The sequence below is a fragment of the Lepidochelys olivacea genome (genome assembly GCF_965140295.1).
Source record: "Lepidochelys olivacea isolate rLepOli2 genome assembly, chromosome: 10".
Classification (NCBI taxonomy): domain Eukaryota; kingdom Metazoa; phylum Chordata; order Testudines; family Cheloniidae; genus Lepidochelys; species Lepidochelys olivacea.
The window spans coordinates 56,339,686-56,354,611 of NC_140420.1; the positions used below are offsets into that span (position 1 = coordinate 56,339,686).

Below are 14,926 nucleotides of genomic sequence, written 5' to 3' on the forward strand. Positions count from 1 at the left end.
TTTGTAGAACATATCAATACTGTTCTTTTTATATTCATTTTTTAAAATCAGCCATCCTGTTATTTAATGGCAGTAAGTTTTAAGAAGAAAGCAAATGGAAATAGATCAAAGCTAGATATCCTTCTCCTCCTATTTGAAACTCTGTATCATCCTAAAAGACTTGTCTGATTGCTACAGTAAACTTTCAGTCCAACACAATGTAGTAATGAACAATCCAGAAACAGATTTTTAAATCTTCATTTGAAAAGTCACTCACATTTTTCAGTGCCAAAGGGGGGGGGGGGGAAATGGATTGCAATATGGAGGGGACTCTGAAATGCATATTTTTCATTAATTTTTACACCAAATCCATACTTTCAGATGGTGTGAAACCAAAAGCTGATAGATTTATTGTTCTTCTTACAATGTGCTTTGCTGGTGATATTTAAACAACAAACGGATAATGCCAAATAGGCTTGGTAATATTGATTATATCTGGGACATGCCAGTTATGTTTTGTTCTTTTTTATTTTTAACTGTTGTTAAATTTGTTGGAACAATATTCAACAGAACAATATCTCAACTTTGTACAATCTCCCTAGATTGAGTAATGGAAATATAATGAAGTTATTCTTTTTCAAGAATGAGACAGGTTTACATTTTGAAAATGTGAGAACATGACATGATAATTCAGATCCCAAACTGACAAATTAAAGAAATTAAGCCAAAGAAGGCTCCAAATGTCACTAATATAGGGAAAAGTGGAGGGTAATTCTTCTGTTGAGAGACTCATGGCAAGCATTTTTTTAACTCCCTTCCTAACTTGACTATGAAGGATGCAACCCAATGCTAAGAAATCAGAGACATGCTAGAGAGAGAGAATTGGCATTTTAACTGGTATAATGGAGAAGTGACTGCATTGACATACATATTATGGGGCTAAATTATGTGCGGTAGTGCCTGAGGGCAGACATAAAAATGTCCCCCAACAAGGAGGCTACCTACTCCCATTTATGTCAATAGAGGTTTTGTCACTGACTTCAACGGAAGTAGAATCCAGTCATAAATGAGAGCACACATACATTGGAAAACCAGAGTTAAGTGTGTCTGTGTACTGACCAAGACAGGCTCCCTCCTGCAATCTGTTCCTACTAAAGCCAGCAATAATTGTCACGGCAATGTGTCTTAAAGGAGCAGACAACACTTCTGATTATCTGTCTACAGCTCCTGTCGAGAAGGCATATGGAGTTGCTAAGAGAACAACATGTTATAAAGATGTGAGGGAGTTTACAGACCCCACATGGATACTAAGGAAGGGAAGGAGCAGTACTAGGCCAAACGGGCCATGCCCATTAGCAGCTATGGAGCATGCTCCAAACAGGATCTGCTCATAAGGAGACTCAGAGTCAAGCAGAGAGGTAAAGTGAAGGATAGACTGTTTGAAAGAGACCAATTTGTAGCTTCTGGAGACAAAACAAACCACATGAGACGGTCTGGCCCATGCATAAGACCCAAGAAGGAGGATAGGAACCTGACCCTTTTCCCTCCCCCCACTTGCTCCCAAGGGAGAATAACTGGACACGAGGAAGAGAGCTGGAGAATGCTTATTTCACTGACTGACCTGCTGAGGCTGATAGACTGGGAACTCCCAGGGGCGGGTAGTAGGGGGTGATGACCATGCCCCAAACCAAAGAGAGAGCGTGGAGGTTGGAAGCGACCAAGGGGAGGCTGGTCAGGTACACCTGGAAGAGGTGACTGAGACTCTTTACACTTCTCCATCTTGGGCCCTGGACCAGGACCTGGTGGAGAGGGAGGGCCTAGGTCCTCCTGCCTTCCCCCACTTCCAGGACCTTGGGGGTGGAAGGAGTGTTGTACCATGTTCTGCCCCGAGTGAAACCCAGTACAATGGGCCAGAATAGGCACAGCACATTTCCATCCCATACTCTTGCAACTGGGCATGGATTTCTTGTTATGTGCTGATGCACATCATTCTCCAAAATTTGGTCCTTGATCACTAAGTAGGCAAATTTTAAAAAGCAACCAATGAACAATGCTGTGAATATCACAATGGAAAAAATATGTGCATCAGAAATCTATGAAATAATTTACAGGCATTTCTATTTCTGTCTTGTCATGAGCTCCAAAGATACATAAAACATCTTGAATTTATACTTTAGGTCACTGAAAAGGCACAAACATGACGACTAAGAGTGCCTGAAACTCTACTAATGGCAACAAAGAGATGTCTAAAAATATCCCTTGAAAATCAAGACAATGGCAAATTTAATAGACACTACAGACTGTTTTTAAAAAAGAAAGAAAAAGAAAAACTTAACTTCTGTTCTATTTAAAAACAGAATAATGCAACATTAAGGTGCAGTATTTGAGAGACTACAAAGACAATCAAGAAAAATGGGAAACTGAGAACAAAACCTTCCCAGAAACATTCATCTTTCTTCAAACAATAGACATGAAGGTTGGGATTCTCTTCTGCTAACATACAACTATCGTTAAGGAGCCACTCATGTAAACAACCATTGTTCCATTGTGAAAATTTATGGAATAAATATCAGGGTTTCTACTGTGTTGCTTGTTTCGCTCAGTAAATGGGTGGTTGCCCAAAGACCTTCATGCCAAATCCTTCATGAATTCTCATCAATTATTTGTAAATAGGTATGTATTGTTCATTTAGGGGATGGTCCTGATGCCACTCAAGTCAATGGAAGTGTTGCCATGGACTTCAGTGAGAGCAGAATTAGGCCCAAAAGGAGTTTTGTGATGTGTTGCACTGTTTATATTAGTGTCACACCAATAACTCCCAGACTGAGGATAATTCCATTGATGATAATGAGACTTATCAACGCCAATTCCATTTACAGCTTGGCCTTAATCCGAAAAGTCTGCAACAATGAAGTAAGTGACAGATAAACAATTAAAGAATCAATTCACTAATCAAGTTTTTATTTCTTTCAAATTTCTAGTGGGATAACTTTGTCTCTAATGGGGTTCTAAAAATGTATTAACCAAATCTACCTACCTCATATGACATTCATAAACCCTACTGGAAATTCCTGTTGAAAATGTTCAGTTATTTCCTGCTGGTTTCAGCTGGCCGTCTAGATTTTGGAACAGAGCAAATGATCTTTTTCTAAATTGGCTCAGTATTGATACAGTATATCAAACTGGTTATAATTGCCCTGAATTATGTTCTAATATGGTTTACTTTGGTAAATAAGAAGGTTTGGCGAAATCTTAATTGTCATTAAAATCATGGAGCCAAAATTCTTGCCCATCACATAACTGACTATTCAAACAGACCTCCATTCTGATTAGCAATAGGGTCCATAGATTTTGTCTCCAACAAATATTATTTTGCTAGGAACACAAAGTATCTGTGAGTATATGGGTGAATAGAGCCAATGGCTGGATGAAAGAAAGTCTACACATACTCATGAGCAGAACTTGACCCTTATTCCCCTGCTGGAATGTCACACCGTGACTCTTGTAGACAGCACCTCTCTACAGATTTTTGGAGGAACTGGAATAAGGGCAAAACATTTCTGCCCAGAATCCACCTCTACCTGTGGATCACGGAACAGCCAGAATTTGGCTCTAAAAGCTATTAAACCTATTAATATTAAATTGTAAATAAATACATCTCCCCTCATGGTTATTTACATAGAAAGTGAAAAAGAATGGTTCACAATTGTGCTAAAAGATGTAGAGCAAACAAAGTTATGCATTTTACAAAACTCCTACTTAGCTCTTCAACATTACACATGTCCTTTCCTTCATATCGTTTCTTGGCAAATCATCCTCTCTAACCAAAGACTATACTGTATCTATAACAGAGCACTCTTTGTATCCTGAATAATAAACTAACTTCTATACTGTATCAAATATTATGGGGTTGTTTTTTTTGTTTAAATAGCAAATTTTTACAATATTATATAATTATTTCCATAGAATACACAGCAGCATTCATTGCTAGTATTAATGCCTTTATCAAAAGAGTTAAGGGAATTACAGAAAAGCGGACTTAAATGTAATACACGTATGGACATAAGACCTTGAGGATGAATAGTGCTATAGCACAAGGTATTTTGGGCCAATTCCTTTTGCAGTGCTACAGTAACATAAAGGGACTAAAGAGCTTCCCTTGTAGGACAACTGGGGATTCCTCTTATGTTGGGAAATATCCAGATGGTGTAAAACGTATATTGTTTGCTCTATGCCACCTAATTCCGGGCGGTCAGCCAAGTGGGTGTGCAGAGGTGAAATGTGGAGCAGCCAGAACATGCTGCATTCCAATGATCTGGAGATGGTGTGAGGGTTTCCTGTTCCAGTTATGCTAAGCTAAATTAACCCTGAGATTGTTGTAACTTGCACTGTAGGGCCAACTAGCCCCCCAAACTCCCAAGGCAGAAAGATAGCAGAAAATCACCTATGAACCCTCTTATACACTGAGTGGAACTCATGCGCATCTAAGGATCTACCTTTTGACTTTTATTCTTGCCAATTGTTCTGTTTTTCTCCTGGTTCTTAAAGACACATGCTGTTTAGTTTCACTGAAATAGTGTAAGTTTTTGAATCTGACATTCAAATATTGCAAATATTTTCACAGGCAAATTTGTTACTACTGCAGCATAATTTGGAGTTGTTAATTGTGTGATAATATAATTATGACTTTATGCAATCTTGTTACTCAGCATGTAAGAGGGCTCGCAAAAACAAAATACAGCTCACTGCTTTTGAGGATTGTGGGTTAGTTGTTATCCTACTAAATGAGTCAGGAACAGGTACAAAAATAAATGACTCTTTACTTACTTTGCATAGTAATTTTTTGCAACAAAATATTTAGATAGGCTTTTAGATAAGGTGTGCAAGGTTTTATGTTCTGTTTTCTTTTCTTAGTATGATTGTTAAAATGTGGACTTAACTTTTTTCCTAGCAGCCTCTTTCTGTTTATTTGTATTTATTTATCTAACCCAGAGGTATAGACAAGAAGTAAATATATTTTACAAGAATGCCACGAGAGGAGCCTCAAGAACAATTATGGTCCATTTGTATCAAAAATCTGTTGTTAAACAGACCTCTAGGCACTTACTAACATCAGGTCAAAAATGTCCTTTAAAAGAAGTCTGTAGATACAGATGTAGAGTCTGATCCTACTACTGTATTTACTATTGTGTGTAATCCCACTGAGGCCAATTCTGTTACTCATGATAGTAGGCACTACATCTGACCTGGCCATTAAAAGTCCAGTCAATGGTACTGCGGGGATAAGGGAGGCTAGTCCCTACCTGTCCTGTCTCCGCACTGTGCCCCGGGAGCGGCCAGCAGGTCCTGCTAATAGGTGGGAAGTAACAGAGGGCTCCGCGCACTGCCCCCGCCCCAAGCACTGGCTCCACACTCCCATTGGCCAGGAACCATGGGTGAGAACAGCGCACGGAGCCTCCTGGCCCTACCACCTAGGAGCCGGACCTGCTGACCGCTTCCAGGGCACAGCATGGAAACAGGACAGGCAGGGAGCCTGCCTTAGCCCTGCTGACCGGGAGCTGGCTGAGGTAAGCCCACGCCCCAACCCCAAACTCCAACCCCCTGCTCTGAGCTCCCCTCAAACCCAGAGCCCCCTCCTACCACCCAAACCCCTCATCCCCAGCCACAGCCCTCACCTCCCCTGCACCCCACCCCCTGCCTCAACCCACAGTCCCCTCCCACACTCCAAATCCCTTGGCCTCACCCCACAGCCTGGAGCCTTTTCCTGCACCCCAAACCCCTCATCCCGGCCCCACCCCATAACCCACACCCCAAGCTGGAACCCTCACCCCCTCCCGCACCCCAACCCTCTGCCCCAGCCTGGAGCCCCCTTCCACACCCTGAACCCCTAATTTCTGGCCCCACCCTGGAGCCAGCACCCCCCAGTTAGAGCCCTCAGCCCCTCCTACACCCCAACCCCCTCCCCCAGCCCAGTGAAAGTGAGTGAGGGTGGGGGACAGCAAGCCACCGAGGGAGGGGGAATGTAGTGAGTAGGGGAGGAGCTTCAGAGAAGGGGTGGGGTGGGCAGGGGACATGGCCTTGGGGAAGGGGCAGGGCTAGGGTGTTCAGTTTTGTGCGATTAGAAAGCTGGCAACCCTGCTGCCGAGGTAGTCACAATTCATATACAGGGGACTGTAGCCAGGGCCTGCTCTGAGAGTGGGAGAATCACATGATTACATCCTGAGTGAAGTGACTGCTACATGTCTTAGCTGGGATTCACTGGAAGAAACCAGGAGAGGTCAGAGGAACACTTACCCTGGTAACTGTGATACTGATATTTTTAGGGGTCTCTTAACCAACTAGAGCCCTACTCAGCTGGGGCATTGGGGATGACTTAGATATACAATGAGATTTAGAAACAGTGGCAACAAACCCTGAAACTATACAAACTGTTACTGCCTCTCCAGCAGTTCTTTTTTTTATGTCTCAATTATGCCTCTGAACTTAAGCACAGCAGAATTCCTTCTAGAGCACGAGGACACCCAAGGGTAGCATTCCCTGTTGCTCCTCTCTAGGGGGTGCAGAACATTTCCCTCTATGTGCCCAGCTAGCTCTGCTGGTTTATGGCAGGGAAGGGGAGACCACCTTCTTACTCCTTTTGGAATGTCTTGAGCCCCACGGGGCACATAGGGGGAACAGTCCCTGCACTCTCGGGAGCAGAGGGAATATAATTGTGTGCTGCTGCATAGGGTACAGAAGGAGCTCCATGTACTCTCTTCCCACACAATCAGAGAGCTGGGGTAAGCCTACAAAAATATAATGTCTAGAAAATGAGTGCAGTAGCACCATCACATTTCCTGTACACCTTGGGCCTGATATTCATTTCCTGGCACCTTGCGTCTACATTTAAGTGAGCGCTACCATTCTGATTGGTAGCATTTTATCTCGCCTTTGCTCCCACTTTCCACAGGTGTATATGACTGCACAAGGTTCAAGAGTGTGGAGAATCCAGCCCATTGTATCTTAGGCTTGTAGGAAATGCTGCAAACATTGGCTCCTATGAGCTTCAGCTTTCTGGATTCTAAGTTATGTTCCAAGTGGGAGAAGCATGGGCTCCCTCACCCCTCCTTCCTGAGTGCATCACTGTGATGGTTACATATTTCATTATTTCCAACAAAAGTTATGAAACAACATCTTGTTCCCAGATAATCTGATCATATACCGTATAAATACGTTACTATGTGTCATAAACATCCTGCATATCCAAGAAAGCTGAGTTTCTATGCATCAGTTACAGCTTGAGAAGTAGGCTGCATGATCCAAACTCTGAAGATTGGCCATGCCTGAGATATCAGCTTCGTAACCAAAATCTTGTTCCCAATACTGCCTTTCACGTATTTTTTGATTGTTTGTTTCCCATGGTTTTTATTGAGTCAAAAATTTCAAATTTATATTTTAAAAAGTTGAATTTCTTTTCCTTGCAGATATGGCAAGTGATGCATGACTCATTCACAATTCCCATGTCAGCCCCGACCTCTTTGGGACCAGTGCGTTCAAAATAATCATAAATGATCTGGAAGGGGGAGTGAACAGTGTGATGGCAACATTTCAGATAATACAAAATTATCTCAACAGGGGAAGAACTTTATCACAAGCGTTCAAACATGGACCAACACACTGGATCAAAATTATTATAATTAATTATATTATTGCCATCCCTAGAGGCCTCAACACATCAGAACTCCCTGGTGCCAGGCACTATACAAACACATGGTAAAAAACAATCCTGCCTCAAAGAGTTTACAATACAAGTTGACAAGAGAGACAGAAGATAGGAGGGGAGACGGAGGCACACAGACATGAAGTCATTTGCCCAAGGCCACATAGCCCTGTCAGTGGCAGAGTCAGGAACAGGACCTAGATTTCCTACTTCCAGTCCAATGCCTTAAATAACTAGACTGTACTGCTTTCCCTGAAATTATCTTTTGCTTCTTTACAGCCCCGGTATGCCTCTACCTCATGCCAAATGTTACAAAGAAAATAGCTTTTAACATTCTTTTCATTTTTGAAATTGCCAGGCTTGGAGATACAATACGAGTGGTCTTTAAATATGGAATGAGTTGCATGCCCTAGCTAGAAAAAGAAACATAAGAAATCTAAGTGAGCTACTAAATGAAATACTCCTCTGGGAAATCTAGAAAAGTTATGACTAATTTCTTAAAATGGCTTAGTGAATTTTATTCTTAAAGATCACTGAAGTGGATTATTTAATAGATTCTGATAACTGGGATAGAGAATAACTAGGAGGGAAACCACAGATGAACCAGATTTTTTGTCACATAACAAGGCTCTTTCAGCTTTAGCTATCCCACAATTTCCCCAGGGTTTGGGGCTGTTTCTGAGTTCACTTACATTAGCATAATTGCACTGGGTTCAATAGAGTAACTCCTGAATTGAACTGCTGTGAGAGAAATGGAAGCCCTTAGCATATGTCTACGCTGCAGCTGGAGGTATGATAGTGTGGGTGGACAGACTCACGCTAGTTAGAGGCATGGTGGTTACAAAACTGGGACAGTTTAGGCTATCCGTCCAAGCTTAGACCCAGGGGATCAGGGAGATTTGGACTCTGGTGGCCAGCCTGAGTCACTGCTCATGCAGCAACATCCACACTGTTATTTTTTGGATGTTAACTCGAGCAGAGCTAGCACAAGTCTGTCTATCTGCACTGGGACTCACACCTCCCAGCTGCAGTGTAGATGTCCCCTTAGTAGTGGTGTGAGAATATGCTAGCCAGGACAACGTACTCAGTACTATGTTTTCATCTGATCATCAGTAAGGCCTCAATTCAGTAAAATACCTAAGCACATGCTTAACTATAATCATGCGGGTAGTCTTATTGACTATTAATTACATACTTAAAATTTAGCACATACTTTAGTGCTTTGCTGGATCAGGGCCCAGGTTTTCTAAAGAATGTCAAAAAATTATATACAGCTCTATATTAATCAATTTTCCTCTTTATTGAATAATAGTCAGACACATACTTTCTAGAGAACCCAACCTACCTATTCTGTAACAAACAAAAAATAATTAGGAAGGTGAATTGGAAAGGACAAGGAAGAGGCACACATTTGCACTTTAGAGGTGAAGTGCTTTTTATCAGATTTCTGTTTTCTATAATCAGCATTTTATCATATTCCCTTTGATATTTGACACATAGATAAACATGATATGCTGGGGAAGAGTCAATATGACTTTTGTAAAGGGAAAGCATGCCTCGCCAATCTATCAGAGTTCTTTGAGGGGATCAACAAGAATGTGAACAAGGATGATCCAATGGATACAGTGTACTTGGACTTTCAGAAAGCCTTCAACAAGGTCCCTCACCAAAGGCTCTTTGCAAAGTAAGCAGTGATTGGGTAAGAGGAAAGGTCCTCTCATGGATTAGTAACTGGTTAAAAGATAGGAAACAAAGGATAGGAATAAATGGTCAGTTTTCACAGTGGAGATGGGTAAATAGCAGGGTCCTCTAAGGATTTGTACTTGGACCAGTGCTGTTCAACATAATCATAAATGATTTGGAAAGGGGAGTGAACAGTGTGTTGGTGACATTTCAGATAATACAAAATTATCCAAGATCATTAAGTCCAAAGCTGATTGCTAAAAGTTACAAAGGGATCTCACAAACTGGGTAACTGTGCAACAAAATGGCAGATGAAATTAAGTGTTGATCAGTGCAAAGTAATCCACATTGGAAAACATAATTCCCGTCTAAATTAGCTGTTACCACTCAAGAAAGACCTTGGAGTCATTGTAGATAGGTCTCTGAAAACACCTGCTCAGTGTGCAGCAACACTCAAAAAAACAAACAAAATAACCTAACAGAATGTTAGAAAGCATTAGGGAAGGGATAGATTTAAAAAAACAAACCAGAAAATACCATAATTCTACTATATAAATCCCTGGAACACCCACACCTTGAATACTGCATGCAGTTCTGGTCAGCCATTCTCAAAAAAGATATATTAAATTGGAAAGGATATAGAGAAGGGAACAAAAATGATTACGGATATAGAACAGCTTCCATCTGAGGAGAGATTAAAAACACTGGGACTGTTCAGTTTAGAAAAGGGATGACTAAGGGGCAATATGACAGAAATCTATAAAATCATGAATTGTATGGAATAAGTGAATAGGGAAGTGTTACTTGTCCCTTCACTTAACACAGGAACAAGTAGTCACCTAGGCAGCAGTTTTAAAACAAACATAAAGGAACTACTTCTTTATACAATGCACAGTCAACCTGTGGAACTCATTGCCATAGGATGGTTTAAAGCCAAAATATATTTGGATTAAAAAAGAATAGATAATACTCACATCTAGTGCACGGTCTGGCATTTTTCCAGTTTAAATAGCAAAAGCGAGCATGCTTAATAAGTGTGGCAACTGTAACTCTGAAAAAGATTAAGTCCACGTTAAAATCATCCTTGCCATAGGGTGTGCTTAGGGACATTCTCCTTAATTATATCTTTAATTTCTCATAGAGGCACAGGCCTAATTATTTCTTTTCACCATTAGGAAAAATTGAGGGAAACATGATACTGGATTTAAGGCTATTGCTTCATCTTAATAGCTTTTCTTTGAGTAAACTTTACTTTTGTTAATATCTAGAGTCTCAGGAAGATAATGGCCTTGTAAGTCATTAATAGCAGCAACTATTGATTACCATGTCAGATTTCAAAAGTCAAGTCAGAAGGTGGCCAGTTTAGTTTTGATACACACGCTGGAATAATCTCTTTCGTCTGTGCTATGATCTGACTAGCTCTGCTAGTATAAGCTACTCAGAATAGTCTTTGTATGAGAGAGCACCTTATAAATCCCAGGTTTAACTGAATCCTGAGCTGAGACAATTTGGCTCTCCAATAGTTGGATTATTTTCCCCTGCTAAATGACTTGAGCTGTAATGCATTTTCAAACAATACAATACAATATCATACAATTTTTCTACTGCTTTAAATATACATAGATGGAATATTTTAGTACCATGTACTACTTTTTGTATGCCTGACAGAGATTGGGAGAGTTACTATATGAAAAAGTACGCAATACAGTGTACATACACATCATATTACAAAAATATAACACAGGTTATAGTGAAGCTATGTTTCCATTTGCAGAAGTTTTCAATTAAATTACAGTACTAACTCTTTCAATGACTACTTCATTATTAGTGGTGTTTCATTAATATATTACTGTGTATATAAATCATAATTCACTGTTACTCTGTTTCACTTTATAATGAACTGTCCTGCACATGACAGCCTGTCTGGGCATTACTATAGCAGTTCTTCTATACTGTGCTGAGGAAACCTATATCCACGTCCTTATAAAGTCCATAGGAATCCTTGCCTCAGCCTGACCCTAGATGGCTATCCTGTTCCCTGAAAAGTTCATTTAGATGTGCATGCATATACAGCGCATCCTTTCTTAGGTGCACACTTAATGAGCTTAGCAAAAACCAAAAACATGCCTCCTCTATCCTACTGCACATGCTCAGAGCCTAGTTTTCAAATGCTCACAAATCAGTCAAATCAAAACCAATTTCTTATGGACTAAGACCATGCACTGCTCCTTGGTGAAGACTATTTAAATACCAGATTCAGTCTTCCGCTCCAGCAATAAGATTGCTTTTAAAAATGTTTGCTCGGACTTTCCAGAAAAAATCATTTTAGGGCAAAAATGAAAACTGAAAAAAAAAAAATGGAAAAATTTAGCCCAAGAGGAGAGCGGTTTAGGAAATCAAGAGCAACTGTAAGAGGGTTGTTATAATGGAAAGTATTATGCCACCTAATTATATGGTAACCAGCCTTCTCTTATAACAATTTGTTCATCTGCACCTAACGTAATGCTAAATGATAATGTATATCATATTTATTATTTGTTTTTAAATCTGTCATGAATTAGAGATCCCCGTTCAAAAGTTTAAAAAATAGGTCAGTACAACATTTTGAATAGACTTGTAAGAAAAACTGATTTACAAATAACTAGATAAATAGCTTGGAGCCTGATTTTAAATAAAACAAGGCAACTTGTGTAACTTGTAGTACTACAAATCCTTTATCATGGAACTGGACTTTGAGACCCACTCCCCCAAACAAATGATATTTTAAATGTCTATTGAAAACATAAGAGCTAACCTTACAACAATGTTAGGATGTCTTCTTCTATGTATAATAAATTATGAAAGAGTCATATGTCACAATCTGAAAAATCAACAATGTCTCCAAATGCCATTTGTGATTACCAGAACAGCTCTTGGTCTAGTCAGGTATTTAAAGTCTGGTTCCTTTTCACATGATCTACTAGTCATTCTTACTATTAATACTCAGCACAATAGGACTATAGCCAGTTGATTAGGATATGCTTCTATTGCATAATTCTTTAAAGGGAATGAGTAGACTATAAATTAAATGATGACACTAGGTTACAAGAAATTCTAATTAGCTCAATAAAAATGAAAAAAAGCACCTTAAAGATATGAAACTGTTCAAGTAGGCAACAAGAGTATGAATTCACTTTAGCCACTTAATGCCATATTTTCAAAGGAACCCCCTAAATTGTAGCAGCAAAATTTGCAAGAGCATCTGTCTGCATGCATAACATTGGCAATTGAGTACATAAATGCCCATCTGATCACACAGTGCACGCATGTCAGTCCCATACATGGAATGAAGTCCCTACTTTTAGCTATCTTGCCATTTTATTCCAGGAAGATAAACTCATAGTGTATCTATTCTGCTATGACATCCTGACCACCTTCCAGCAGAGACCAAAACAAAATCAATCAGTTCCCTTTTCTCCTGCAGTGAAATACTGTGAGATTTTAGGTGACAACAATGCATCTGTAACTTATGAATGAAAAGTTTGACCAGCACTACTGTTTTGCAGTAACAGTGGATGTGCCATTATTACCATGTGCACTTCCATGCAGTGTCCCTCAGTCAACTCCCCAAACTGAACCCTCCTCCCGCAACCCACTCCCCGCTCTTCAATTACCCAATTTCCCACTATCATTGTGGCTGATGTGTCACGGAGCAATATACAGTCATTTACTTCTGGGGGCATTTTGTGCCAAATAATAAAAAATTCTGCACACAATATTTTAAAATTCTGCAAATTTTATTTGTCAAAATAACACTACATAATCACACTAGTTTCAATTATTTTAGTAATTTATTTCAAAATACCTGTCAGCAAGTATGTCTGTAACAATACAGACACACACAAAAATTTCCCCAGGAGTAGAGAGTTAAAGAAACCCCTGTGACATTGCACTCCACAATATTTTATGGAAATATGCTTATGAGTGTGAATATAATAGAACTAGAATATGCTTCATGCAAAAGGTCTCTTGTAAGGCATCATTACAAAGTTTATGATCTACTGAGTGTGTTCATCCTATGTGTTTGCATGTATTATTTCTATGTCTGAAGATAGGAAAATAAAATATAAACTTGTATTACTGATGTAAATCCATTAAGTGGAAGCCATTAAGGGTGCTTCAGAATCAATGACCTGTAAATGGCTCTGTTTACTTGCAAACCTTCCTAGGTACGTGTGGGCCAGCTCTGTAAGGATGGAGGCTGGGGTCTCACAGGACATGTGAACATATCACCTGATACTGGAATTCATCTTAAACCTGGTGCTTTTCCATTTAGAAGGAAGGGTGAGGACCCAGAGAGACAAAAGATTCCCGCCTTGTGCCAAAACTATAAAAGGGGGTGGAAAAGAACAAAGGTGGCTGCCAGTCATGAGAACACCCCTAATTTCCACTAAGATGTCTGCTGGAACTAACAAGGACTGTACCAGGGGAAAGGATTGGGCTTAGCTAGGAAGGAGTCTAGTCCGTGAAAGAAGCTTATTGGAACCTCTCTGAGGGTGAGATTTTACCTGTAAACAGTTTCTTGGGGGGGGAGCAAACAGCTATGCATATCTCTCTATCAGTGATATAGAGCAGCGGTTCTCAAAGCCGGTCTGCTGCTTGTTCAGGGAAAGCCCCTGGTGGGCCGGACCGGTTTGTTTACCTGCCGCATCCGCAGGTTCGGCCCATCGTGGCTCCCACTAGCTGCGGTTCGCCGCTCCAGGCCAATGGGGGCTGCGGGAAGTGGCGCGGGACAAGGGACATGCTGGCCACCCTTCCCGCAGCCCCCATTGGCCTGGAGCAATGAACTGCGGCCAGTGGGAGCCGCGATCGGCGGAACCTGTGGACGCGGCAGGTAAACAAACTGGCCCGGCACACCAGGGGCTTTCCCTGAACAAGCGGCGGACCGGCTTTGAGAACCACTGATATAGAGGGCAAACAATTTGTGAGTTTACCCTGTATAAGCTTCATACAGAGTAAACAGATTTATTTGGTGTTTGGATCTCATTGGGAACTGGGTGTCTGAGTGTTGGACATAGGTGACCTGCTGAGCAGTTTTTGGTCAAAGTCTGCAGCTTTGGGGGTGTGGACCAGACCTGGGTCTGTGTTGCACCAGGCTAGCATGTCTGGGTCAACAAGGCAGGGTTCTGGAATCCCAAGCTGGCCGGGAAAACGGGCTCAGAGGTAACTTCAGGTGACAGTCCCAAGGGGGTCTCTGTGACCAAACCTGTCACAATCACCCTATTACAATCCAGTTCCTGTTTCTCTGCCTCCTCCCCACTAGAAACTAGCCGCTGGGGCCCCCTTGCCCAGATACCCGCACTCCCTCCCCCCACAGATCCCAGACACCTGCCTCCTCTCTCCACCAGAGCCCAGCTGTGCCCGCCCCCAGCCCAGACACCCTCCCCCCTGTTCCCCGAGCCCAGGTATCCAGAGGGAGAAACAGCCTGATGCTCGGTCCCAGGCTTGCATGGAGTTTCCTGTGTGCCACCGTCTCCTTCCTCAGGGTGTGCTGGGCCCTGCAGCTGCCAGGAACCCTCTAGCTCC

General features: G+C 41.3%; 1 protein-coding gene across 8 annotated transcripts in view; it reads right to left on the reverse strand.

The window, feature by feature from the left end:
* Positions 1-14,926, reverse strand: part of TJP1 (tight junction protein 1) — a gene marked incomplete at its 5' end in the record, with an annotated part of 307,681 nt that overhangs the window by 192,299 nt on the left and 100,456 nt on the right. The window contains one exon of one of the 8 annotated variants that reach the window (XM_084642449.1): positions 10,336-10,412. The exons of the other annotated variants lie outside the window; for them this stretch is intronic. Within the exon in view, the coding sequence (XP_084498575.1) occupies positions 10,336-10,356 (21 nt within the window). The remainder of the gene's footprint in view (positions 1-10,335; positions 10,413-14,926) is intronic. 8 annotated transcript variants of the gene reach the window in all.